We start from the raw sequence: 13,146 nt of genomic DNA on the forward strand, positions 1-13,146 counted from the left end.
AGTGTCGGATGATCACTGGGAGGCATGCTATGTGAAAAACATACTTCGTACCGTAAATATAGGAGGGTTTCAGCTGACGGAGAGACCAAGGAAACTGATACAGGGAAACTTCAAACAGCAATGACGAACGGGCTACCATGTTGCAGACAGGGGTAGTAGTTCTGTTGAGATCGCATCTAGAGCTTTGGGCATTTCCCTATAGCATAATTGCTCATCTTTCTTTTAATTTTGAGATTCAGCATTTCAGCGAAGGCTACATATGTAACTTAGAAAACAATATAAATTGCTGAGAAAGACTTAACTTACAGAATCAGACGTTTAGAATTGACCATGTAGCGGGAGCACACGTATATTGGACATGACCAACTGATGCCCCTCGAATTTGTGACCCCCCCCCCCGCGTCCCCTTCCATCTCCGATTGAACCTATTCAGCATCGTACATTGTATTGTAGCCTTGCAGGCCCACATGTCCATGTCCTACGCCACCAAATTAAGTCACCAAATACACTGTGTTGAGTTACCTACTGTATATGTAAAGCTAGCTGCAAACCGGTAATTTGTCGTTTCGATCGGGGACCAAGCTTGGCAAGGCATACTTTCGCATGAACTTGAAAGGAGTTCTTGATCCTGAACTTTCTTCACTCTGTGTAGCTGTTTATAAATTAAAAGGCCGAAGGTTAATTTCACAAACATCATGCGAATAGTAAACGAACACGAAGCAAAAGTAAAAACAGAAGATCTGATGCCTTACGAAGAATGATCAGGGCTTCTTGCTTAAGATTCGTTATGGCAACCAAAAAAGCCATTCACGGCTCAGTTTTGGAACGGCCAAAAGTCAAACAAAGTTTGAAAAAAGTTTCAAAGGGTAAGTAGCAAGAGAAGGCAGGCTACATTGTTTGTGATATGATTGGTAAATGCACTCAACACTAGGCAACAGTGGGCTGTTTATCTGGCTCAAGAGAAAAAATATCCATTAATGATAGGCTAGGCTACCCAGGCTCTGCTTCTCAAGTCAAGGTTAACATAGAGAAGTTAAGCCTAGCCTAGGTTAGCCCTGGCCTAAGATACATTTACGCTACATTAACTTGGGTGACCAGATATCCCAATGTAGCCTAGACTCGTTTCCACCTGTAAATTAATATTTGTATATGATAGTAACAAGTCACGGACACTCGGTTTACCTTGTTATCCAACTGATCGTAAATGAGCAGAGGTTGTGGCACACTGTACTGTAGATGTCACCTGAGGTTCAATGAGCACTAGGCCTTCTATAGCTCACTGCATTGGCCATTTTTCAATGACTAACAGTTAAATAAGCATTAACTGTGCTTATTTGCTTAAAAATTGGGTAAATAAGCACAAGGCCTAGTGTAACGCATGTATAACTGATATTTGGGTTTATAAGCATTATAGGCTAGTGGAATGTACAAAATTAACCAAGGCATGGTTAATCAATCTGAGCACCATCCTTATTTGCCCCAAAGATCAGGTAAGAAGCTTCAACAAATATGAATATAGGGCCTACCTTAGAACTAGAGTGTGATTTCCTCAAAAGTTAGATTCAATTCTCCCAGAGTATGGTACAGGTAGGCCCATATTTTATAGCCTAATTTTAAAGGTCTCGAGTCAGAAAGCACATATGAAGGGACGTATCTTAAGAATGGAGACATGTATCAGAAGTATATAATTCATGAGTTAAGGCAAACTATACAATTTCAGTAAATTGGTAGAATATGCCATGGACGTTTTTCAGCTCTAGGACAAATTGATGTTTCCTTGTTTCGATAGAGATACAATCAACGTTGATCATTTTCAGAAAGGCTGTATGTTGGGCTTGGTGAAAACTTGCAACTCAGTCACCCATTATGACTCATGCGCAAAGTTGCAGACTACCAACCATGGCAGTTTGAACAAATGTACGCAGTTAAAGTGAAATAATCTTGTCATGAAAGAACTGACAAGCATAGAAACACTGATCACGCGACTTGATCAAAACAGAGAAGGTCATGCAGAGATGGACTTAAGCTTCCACTTAAAAGCCAAACCAAGTTTGTGGTTAGAAAGAACATGCTAATGTGCTTACCAGTATACAGTGTGTCTTTGGATTTTGGACTTAAGAACTTTGAATATACAGTAAGTTACAGAGATCTCTGCTCCAAAAATGTCTGAGAACATCGATTTCCTAGTTATATATGCTTAGATCATTGCAATCCATTTATCTTGCACTCTATATAGGGGTTCTAAGTTCTGAATCAGATAAGCGTCCTCAGTCTACTCAAACTGGCAATAATTCCAAACCAAAGGGCTGGAAGCTGAATTATTCATCCAGTGCTGGGAGTGTCAATCCAAACAGGAATCTCCGGCAGAGGTCATCATCGTCATCGAGGGTGGCAGACCTGGACAAAACATTTCAGAGATTGTCTGTAAAGAACCAGAAGAAACCTATGTAAGTGCAGCATGACACATGGCCAGTGGCATCCACAGGAGGTGGCCTGGAGGGGGGGGGGGGGTGGGCACGTGCCCTCCCCCAAAAATTTGGTCCCCCACAGATGCGATTTGTAGTGTTAAGAAAAATACTCAAACAAAATCTTTATCTGCCTCAATTAAAAACATAAACTCAGCCCGAAAATTCTTGAACATAAAGTTACTTCAGGTCGCAAAATAAAGCACCAGATTGCATCTAAGAACCCTTAATTAATCAAAAATTTCCCAAATGGGAGGGGGACACCCCCTCCACTTAGACTCCTTCCCCAGGACGGAATTCACAAATAAACATTGTGCCCACTTAATTAAGTGCTGTGCCCCCCTCTGTGCATCCCAAGATTGAAATGTCTGGCGACGCCACTGACCATAGTGAACAAGAATCTGATGGCACAATAATGCTGTTAGACCCATCAAAGTTTGGAAGTTTGCAGCTCATCACACACTGAAAGAGTACTGGCATTCTTATTGATCAGTTTCCTATGTCCTAGTATCAACTATATATTCTATCCTATGGAGACTTCATGGGCAGTACTCTGTATGAGTGTGTGATTGCATAGAGTTCAGTTACACAGATGTTATAAACATTGCACAGAGGTTTCGTACTGTTTGTAGCAAAACTATTATAAAGAATTTGTATCAATCTTAACTAGTTATAACCAGTTTCCAATTTTACTGTTCTGTTTTATAATATGTGTAAAAGTAAGTTGGCCTGACATTCCTAGCAATAAAAAATTAAAATAAAAAAAATTATTGTTTTATAATATAAAAGTAAGTTGGCCTGACGTTTCGCACCTTGCAGGATCTTCTTCAGAGGCTACTGTAAACAAATACAAAATTAATTAATAAAAAGAAAATAAAAAAAATTATTTTATTTTTTATTTTATTCTGTTTGATTATATAAAAGCACCTTGTGTTAAGTTGTGTAGCATGATCAAGTGTTAGATGACAATTTGCTTTAATTTTCATGTTTTTAGTAGCCGTCGGTTTTCAAGTTCTTCTGGCACCTGTGACAGTCTGGAAGATGCTGCTCGTTGGATCCTGCAAGATCGTAGCAAAAAGATTGTCATTCTGGCTGGTGCTGGAATAAGCACTCCCAGTGGTATACCAGACTTTCGGTTAGTACTCTGTTTTGGTCTGCAAACAGCTAAGTTACTATTTTGCAGTTTCGGTTTCTTATATATTCTGGTTGTATTGTACGGAAGACTAATGCGGCCATGGCCCCAAAAAAAAAGAAAAAAAAAAGAATATTTATATAGAAGAAAACAAAGTTAAAACGAAAAAAACAAAATTTTTAAAACGAAAAACAAAATTTTTTACTACGAGAAACAAAATTTTTACAACGAAAAAAAAAATTGTTTTCCGTTTTACAAAATTTGTTTTGCGTAGAAAAAATTTTGATTTTCGTTTTAAAAATTTTGTTTTTCATAGTAAAAATTTTGTTTTACATTTTAAACATGTTTTTCGTAGTAAAAATTTTGTTTTTTGTAGTAAAAATTGTGTCTTTTTATCCATGTTTTTTGTTGTTGTTGTCATGGCCGCATTAGTCTTCCGTAGTATTGCCCCTACTTGGATTACATTATTTGAAAGTTGCATCTAATGTTTAACCTGTCACAATCTATGAGTCGGAATGCTGGTAACTGAAAAGTGAAAGCACAAGACATATTTGGGTAACTTTACTTCAAGTTCACCAAATTCACCTTCAGTAAGAGACAATTCAATGACTCATAAAATTAATTTTTACAACTTACAGATAGCACATCACATTCAAATTTTTGAGTCGCAATTCTTTTGACTAGGTTTAATAGCTAATTGTTTGCTAATGAGCTCAGTATTCAAGGAAGTATTTATTAGTTCTCTTAAATTCAGTGGTATCGAATTACTATATGTGTGAATATTACCAGATGTGGTCAAAAGTATCAAATATTTTGTTTTGCTTTACAGAACCCCTGGTTCGGGACTTTACGACAATCTTCAACAATACAAGATACCGTACCCGGAAGCCATATTTGATCTCATGTATTTTTACAATAATCCCAAGCCGTTCTTCACCCTTGCCAAGGAACTCTATCCGGGAAAGTTCAGGCCAAATTATGTTCATTACTTTGTGAGAATGCTGCATGAGAAGGGTAAATTACTACGGATGTACACTCAGAATATTGACGGTTTAGAGAGATGTAAGTCACATTTTTCTTAAATTTTCTTGTAAACAAATATTTAGCCCGCCCGTAAGTTCATCATATAATAATTGATAAAATTCCTTTTTCAAATTTTAAGTGGCTGGTATCCCTCCAGAGAAACTGGTCGAGGCTCATGGAACATTCACAAGAGCTTCGTGTATACGCTGCCAGCAATCTCATGAGGAACATGAAATTAAGGTAAACTCTCAATTTATCAGATGGATTTACAAGTTTTCATAATATGCATAAGATCAAGATAGTAAATTCTCTAAACAAGTGCTTAATATCTGCAAAATACCTGTATAGATAAACTGAGGGAGTAAATGAAAAAAAAAAAAAAAAAAAATATGGGAAACCACCTGCAAATAAAACAGAGTAACTCCCCATTTATTTGCAAGTAAATTTAGTTTTCAAGATGCATGTTAAATTATTTTCAACATTTGTTGACATCTTTGACAATCACTAAGCAGATCTATCAAAGGAAACAAAAAAAAAATTCAAAATATAGTGATATATTGGAGTAATTGGAATCTTCTGCAGTTATTTCTAGCTTGGGTGTCTCCCTAGGTTTGAACCTTCTCACAGTGTATCTGAGAGTATTTGATATTCATGGTGTGTTATTTCATTCTGGACACTGTATTATATGGGATATATCCTATAGAAGGTGTATTTAACAAATTCTGAGATCATATGTTGGTTTTATGTTCCCTTTGTCTGTGTGGAAATTTCCAGATCACCATATGTTTCCATATACAATTTCCTGTGAACATAAAATGTGTTTGATTGTAAAGCAACAAGTTATCAACTCCTTTGGTGTTACAAGTTTGCAAACATTGTGAGTGACATGTTTGATTGTAAAGCAAGAAGATTGAAACACCTATAGAGAGCGGGTATTCTTGCAGGGAAATATGCCGACCAATCAGGGTTACAGAATTGTTTTCATAAGTTTGTTAGTTGATTGGTTTTCCCTTTGTTCTCTCGCTTCGGCAGGCTTTAATCATGACCGATACGATCCCGAGATGTAAAAGACCTAGCTGCACTGTAAGTAACTCAAGATGATAGAGTACAGTGAAATAGGAAATGCATAGAAGGATCACCCATGTGTACAAGCCACTAATACCATGCAATGTGCAACAATGTAGTTATACACACATAGCAACAACATATAGCAACAACAATACACGCATAGCAACTTGCATTGACAGTGGTTTTCACATAAGGAGGTTATCAAGAAGTGATTACATATACACTTTACAGTAGTGTGAACAGAACTGTGGTGAGGTTATATAATAGTTCCATTACAATATATAATTTAACTACCAATATATAGTAATAGCAAAATAAATTGGCAATTGTATAAATTATTTTGGATATGTGCCTAATTGTGAGTAGTTATACGTGGAATGCCTGGCATTCTGTGAAAACTTTTATATGTTTGTATATGTCAGTGCACGTTATGCTGTATGCAAATGGCTGACAATCATATCTTAATAAAGAACTCCTCTTTAAAGGTCAACGGTATTGTCCACAAGTTTTGTCATTTTGAATAAAGTGCTTCAACTTTTCTAAAGTGCTTTCCAGGAGGAAATTGCTTAAAATTTGTTTGCAGACTTTGAGGAATGTTTGATGAAGCAGTAGGATGTCTCAGTGAAAGAATGAGCTTTCATGTTGCCAGTTTTGTTGCCAGATGATTTGTGGAAGTTTGGATATAAGCGACTGTTATCCATTATCTTTCAAAGATGGATTTGCCCTGAATTTATAACACTCTTCTTATAGTTTTCTCAACTTTAGATGGGAAAAACCAGGTACTTGAAGACATTTGTTCCTTTAACTGAGCACTTACATCACAGCAGTTATGACAAAATGATACATTGAAGGTGTGTAATTGCAACCACACAGTCCATCAGGGAAATAATTTAGCTGGTTATCGCATCACAAAATGTGCTGCGTAACGGACAAATTGCTTTACAAAAGTCAAAAATAGTATAGCAGTTGTTGTACACAGGAACCAATAGTACTTACAAGAGACCACATTGACACCCTTCAAAACAGATACGTACAATTTGAACACTAGCTTATTCCATTGACATGGAATTCCTGAGACACCCTTTAAGTTTCTTTGCCTCGTTAAGTGATTAATAAATTGCTGAACTAGTTGCCCATAGTTAGCCACATAAAGAATGATTGAAAGTGACAACTCCAAAGTCTCCAAGCAAAATGCAGTTGTCAGTTACTTTTTAGGGTAAGGGTTGCTTTTCTCTCCTTTTCTGGTGATTATGATCATGGCATGTAGAGAAATTTATCAATTATTTTCATTATTATTTATTACTCATGTAATTGTATCTGTTGTATGAGGATATTCCAAGTAACCTGATTTATTTTCATCATTCAAGGGTTCTTTGTTTACAATCCAACAGGGAGTGGTGAAGCCAGATATTGTTTTCTTTGGTGAAGATTTGCCCAAGAGATTTTTCTATTATTTAAAGGACTTGCCACAGTGTGACATGGTTATTATCATGGGAACATCATTAGAGGTGAGTAATTAGCCATCCACACTTCTTACTACATCAGGCATGAGCTTTCTCGCGAATTCGCGGAATATCCGTGATTTCTTTTCTACCTCAGGGACAAAAACTATTATCCTAACACACTGTAGCATACGCAAACTAGAGCCTATACCGCAATTTTTTTAAAGTTCCGTGATTTTTTTTTTACCCCAGGCTCATCACTGCTACATGTTAGAACACAATATTGTCATTGGAGATGTTTAATACTCTATCCGTGTCAATTGCATTTAAAGAATCTGCCAGAAGTAATAGTTTGAACATAACAAGGTGAAGTTTGTGAGGTATGTGTGGAAGCACAATGTTACTGTTACAGGGGTAAGAAGACACTCCATTTGTGGTGAATGTGTTGTGTAGTAGTTATTGTCCACCTCACAAATCTTTAAAGAAATAGTCAGAGGTATTTAAAAACTATTCAAAACTAACCACATAAATGCAACGCAACACTTCACCAAGGCATATATACTGAAATTAATTATAGGTTACGAGAAAATAACTATATGTGGAAATAACCTCAACCCTTAAAACTGATCAACTATACAAACATGTTTGTGGCGTCGTGGTTCACTTGGCGGCCATATGACCAACCTAGGTAGACCACGTATTTCATATAGACACAGTACCAAAGTTATAAAGTGTTGAAGAAATAAGACTTCAAAGCACTCCAAAGAAGACTTGCTATTGCAAATTACATACACTATTAAGACTTCCATTGTTTCAATCCACTCTTAATGGGAAAAGTCAGTTTATTAACAGATATGAAGTAAATAACTTAAGTAAAAGCCTCTAAAACCTATTGATTACTTACTGGCATTTAGTATCAATAATTCTCTTCATTTTAATAGTTCATTATACTTAGCCTGACTTCTCTAATGTTCTGTTACAACTCAGGCTACTATCTGGTTATTGACACTACATTGATGTAGGTAAATGGTCTGAAATTGTGTTAAACTGTACTGGCTAGGAGGGGTGTTTTTTTCAACAGTAACCCAGGAATAGAGGCCCTGGAAATAATTTGGGGAGTCTTGACAAAGTGAATTTATAATGTCATAATCATGTTGGTAATGTTTCATATTTTTGGTGCTTGTGGTTAGTCTCAAATGTCATTATCCTTCATCTTGTAAATCAGATAAATGTATTATATTTTCAGGTTATCTATGATTAATATGAAAAACCTCTGGAATATTGTTTTAGTTTCCAAGTTCAAATCTTTGACACCAAAGAACCAGATTTTCTTGACCTATATAAAACTGCTGCTTTGCAGTGTTATTGAGTGATGCCTTCCATAGACTTGATATTTCTGGTTTGCAAATTGGGAAATGAAGTTTGGTTCATACACCATAGCTATACTGCAGTGACAATGGATGCATTGGGTGACTTCACCTTCGTCAGTATTTGAGAAACTGGTCTGATCGCGAGGTACACTGTTTTCCATCGGATTGGGGTGTTAACCGGCAGTCCTGGGAGGCTGGGATTTGCAATGGGTGAGATCATTGCATGTTTGCCTCACAATTCTCTGAATACTCACTGAAATGAGATGGCTTGGTATTTGCTGCTGTTCGTCCAAGATCATCACACGGATGGGGTTTCAAAGGTTTTGTTGGTTTACGAAGCCTTAGGTAATACTGAACTAAAGTAATAGTTCATATTTCCATCAAACTTGGAAACAATTTATTTCTTTACTTCCCACAGGTTTATCCATTTGCTGGTATTGTTAACTCAGCAAGGGGTTACATCCCAAGAATCCTAATTAATCGTGAAGCTGTTGGACCATTTGCTCGTCCCAAAACGGGACGGTTCAATGATCTCGCTGTTACGGGCGATCTACTCGAAAATGTTCAAAAGTTTACCCGAGTACTCGGCTGGAAGAAAGCGATGGAGGACTTAATTAAAGAGAATGAAGCATTACTGGTTAGTTGATATTATGTCTGATTTACTACTGTATGAGTTAGGAGTTATTAAGTCAGGATGGAGGACTTAATTAAAGAGAACGAAGCAATACTGGTAAGTTGATATTATGTCTAATTTACTACTGTATGAGTTAGGAGTTATTTAGTCAGGATGGAGGACTTAATTAAAGAGAACGAAGCATTACTGGTAAGTTGATATTATGTCTAAGTTACTACTGTATGAGTTAGGAATTAATTAGTCAGGTTTTGTTACATTGAAGACCTGTGTGAGTTTATTTGATATTTTTATTCCCTGGTTAAAAGTTCTTTTTCTTTGTGTACATATTACACTCATTTGATTTATTTTCAATATTCCAGTATTGGTTTTCTTTGTACCACTTAATTTGTATCAAGCTTGAATGAAACGTTCAGACAAATAGTTTTTGTTCGCCGTGTCACTTTGAGCAGTACTTTATGAAAATAAGATGGCAGTTCTTCTAGTGGTCAGGCAGTGAACTTGCTTTTATAGCTCAAGTAACCATTAATGTTTGTATCGTTCAAAGATCTTATATTGGAGCTTATTTCAACCTTTTCCATTATAATAATAATAATTTAATAATGGACATTTATACTGCACCGGGCGCAGTGACACAAACAGTGCGACAGCAAAACAAAAAACAGTTAACATAGTACAAGACAAAAATGTAAGCAAAAATGGGCTACAGTGAACAGTTAATTCAACATTTTACATCAGATGGGTCTTGAGAGAGCGTTTAAAAGAAGCAAGAGATGGACTGTGTTTTACATGTTCTGGAAGGCTGTTCCACAGAGAAGGGGCAGCAGCAGCAAAAGCTCTTTTGCCCCATGATCGATTTGAGCGATTAATACACAGAAGTAATTTATTGTGTGATCTCATGAAATTGCGATTTGCGTGATATGGTTGCAGAAGGTCTGACAAGCAGAATGGCGAAGTTCTAACAAAATAGCGATATGTGAAAATCAATATTTTAAAAATAGTTTGGTATATAGGTTGTTGTTGAAGTGAAATTTGAAAATTAATATTTTAAAAATAATTTGGTATATAGGTTGTTTTGAAGTGAAATTCATAGAATGTTACTTTCATTGTTTGATATCACAGGATGAGAAATACAGCTCTACGCAAAGCACCGAAGGAAACTCAACAGCACAAAACTGCAGCAGAACAACAAACGATAAACACGCAACAGAGAATAAAAGTCAGCTACCACGCAATGCCACAGAATCTGAAAATAACAACAATATTCAAGTATCATCTGCAAATAGTGATAAAATAAATGCCAACAAGCCAAACTCAAGGTCAGTTCACACCTTGAGTGGTGGAGGAAAGAATGTCGGCTCAGGAAAGAAGCCTGCTGGGCTACCAAACATTTACAGACAACCAAAGCAGACAAACAATTGGAGGAGGAGTAGGAGGAAGGAGAGATTGCCCTCATCGAGTGAGTCTTCCGAAACCAGCTCTTCTGAGGAAAGCGATTCTTCATCGGATAGTTCATGAATGATTTGAAATCAGTTTTTGACCCGATTAGAGTTTATTGATGTAAGAAATAGGAGGTGAGCCTATTATTGTTTGAAAGATAGCCATGTAATAAGTTGATAATGAACTTGTAATCCATTCAGGCATCAGTTCCTTGTATTGATTTATATCTTGAGAACGATGACCCTGTAACAAGCCAAGATAAGTAGAGTTGTAGTGGTGTGACTTGATTCCTAAGCAAGTCTACATGGTTACCCTATAAACTACAGAACTTGTATTCAAATAAAGTAGTAAGTACTATCATAGACTCTTTGAACAACACCTTAGCTCTGTCCATGGGTACAAGGTATCTCAGTGGTTTGGGGGGGGGGGGGGGTGGGTGGAGAGGGTAAAGTTTAACAGATCTACAGCTTTTTCCTTTGAGGTCCTGTATCCTATCAGATGTGATTCGTTACAGTTAATATATTGAGCTCCATCTGTAGATGGATGCCTGTTCAGTACATAATATCCATATTATTTGTCTTAATAGAATCATTTTTGTCCTTTCCTGATGTTGACCTTGTTCTTATAATGTCGTCATCCATTGTTTATTATTGATTTACTTGATTTCATATCTCTCGTGGTGTGAACATGAGAGTTGTGTCAGCCATACCTTAGTCACTAATGGGTGGGCGACTTTGAGTGGTTTTCTTAGTGTAAGTGATTGAGAGATAGAAGGGGCAGGTTGGGAGATGGGGGTGGGGGGAGAGGAGGGGAGGGGAGGGGACAGTGGTAGACTTACAGGGCATTGATGATCAAATGCAAAAGGCTGCCTTAAGGGCCTGGGGGAGATTAGCTGTTGATTAATGTTAAATAAATAAATTAACTGTCAGGCATTCGCTTGATTCCTAGAGTCGAAAATAAATCATATTAATAATATAGTATATAATTATATAATATAAAACATAGCAACCACAAATAAACATGATAATATTATGCGGACCTAAAAGCTACAAGTTTGCTTGCAGCTTTTAGATTTATATTTTTAGATTTAATACAACACATTTCTTATATATCTGTATCTAAACTTTATCATTACTTTCATGTTTGCGGTATATTTATTGGAATATGATGGAAGATTGGACCCAGTCCATGCGATCTGTAAAATAACAATGATCTATATTTTCATATTCAGCTGTCTTTTATTTTCAGTACAGCTATTCTCTGTGTGTGTGACTTCTTCTGCCCTCTTTCATTAACTTTTTTTCTCTTTTGAAAATAAATCTGGTTTACCATTCTCAGGTAAATAAATAACGCAATCCATGTAACACCGTTGATTCTTTATTTCCGCTTTTTTTTTTTGCGTGTCCTTGCGCTTATTTATGCGTAATTTATGCGCATTTTAATTTATGCCTTATTTATGCCTATTTAATTTATGTGCATTTTAATTTAATTCATTTTAATTTATGCCTAATTTATGCGTGTCCTTTTTATTTTATTTACAACAAATTTCAATTGTATTTTTAATTTTTCCCTCCTTTCTTTGATGGTGGGTGGAATTGCAGCCTTGTTGACCCTGTTTTAGTGACATATTTTAAATGTATTTATTCCTGTGTCTACTTTTAGGACATAATCAATGATCAGGTTGATTTTAAAACCATCTTTCACATTGGTTCCTTCAAATCACATTTACAAACTGTTAGGCAACAAGAGTAATATCACTGTACATAATGGACACTGAAAAAAACTGTTGAAACAAACAGTGTTATTAATCTAAGGCAGGGATACATGGTGAATGGCCAGTTTATGCTTTTGACAAACTACTGCAAATTAAGTCAATGATCTGGGTATATTTAGTCAAAGACAAGGGTAACACAAAGATAAGCGTAAGAGTTTTCAAAGCTGACTAAAGTATTAACAGAAGCCAAAAGACCAGGCTAATACTTTCAAAATTGAGTTGGGTGACAAGACCATATGGTAACATTAAGATTAATCACAGATTAGGGTAATACATCGGCCTGTGTTAACCTATTGCATTCTTTCTCAGTCAATAGTTTGCAATAATGTTTGGCATATGATTAATACTAATAAGAAATAGTCTCCGAATGACACAAGGAAGAAAGAAGTTAACTGCTAATTACTAATTTGCTGCCCCAAAATATTATTCTTTGGGAGGACCTATTGTCTGTAATGTTCTGACCGTTTGATACACTGATTGCCAGTTATATGAGATTGGTGAGCAAAAGCCTGCCTGCATCTAACTTTAAACATTGATTTTCTTGAGGTCGTGGAGGTGTTTAGTGAGTCGTCCGAGACGCTCATTGCAACCGGCCGGTTGATCAATGAGCTGTTAGCAATCTTGCTACAAGTCCACGCATTCTTGTACTGTCTCTTTATTTTAAAGCTGGGTTCATTCAAATTCACCTGTCGGAGTCCGACTTGTTATACTACTTTCGGATCCCATCTACAATTAAAACATCTGCTTTTGAAACTAACAATCATATATGACCTTCATAGGCATCCGTACAATTTGAACTAA

General features: G+C 36.3%; 1 protein-coding gene across 2 annotated transcripts; it reads left to right on the plus strand.

The window, feature by feature from the left end:
• The first annotated feature begins 551 nt into the window (after window positions 1-551).
• On the plus strand, window positions 552-11,935 carry LOC139970240 (NAD-dependent protein deacetylase sirtuin-3-like). 2 transcript variants are annotated; one of them, XM_071975897.1, is made up of 9 exons: window positions 552-866; window positions 2,237-2,447; window positions 3,460-3,600; window positions 4,427-4,659; window positions 4,760-4,860; window positions 5,653-5,703; window positions 7,080-7,196; window positions 8,919-9,137; window positions 10,254-11,935. In XM_071975897.1, exons 1-9 carry the CDS (start codon window positions 758-760, stop codon window positions 10,647-10,649), a joined length of 1,578 nt encoding a protein of 525 aa, XP_071831998.1. In that variant the 5' UTR covers window positions 552-757; the 3' UTR covers window positions 10,650-11,935. The 2 variants fall into 2 exon arrangements, with proteins under 2 accessions (XP_071831998.1, XP_071831999.1); XM_071975898.1 differs by having other exon boundaries at window positions 3,463-3,600.
• Window positions 11,936-13,146: the final 1,211 nt, after the last annotated feature.

The sequence above is a fragment of the Apostichopus japonicus genome, chromosome 7, assembly GCF_037975245.1.
Source record: "Apostichopus japonicus isolate 1M-3 chromosome 7, ASM3797524v1, whole genome shotgun sequence".
NCBI classification, from domain to species: Eukaryota; Metazoa; Echinodermata; class Holothuroidea; order Aspidochirotida; family Stichopodidae; genus Apostichopus; species Apostichopus japonicus.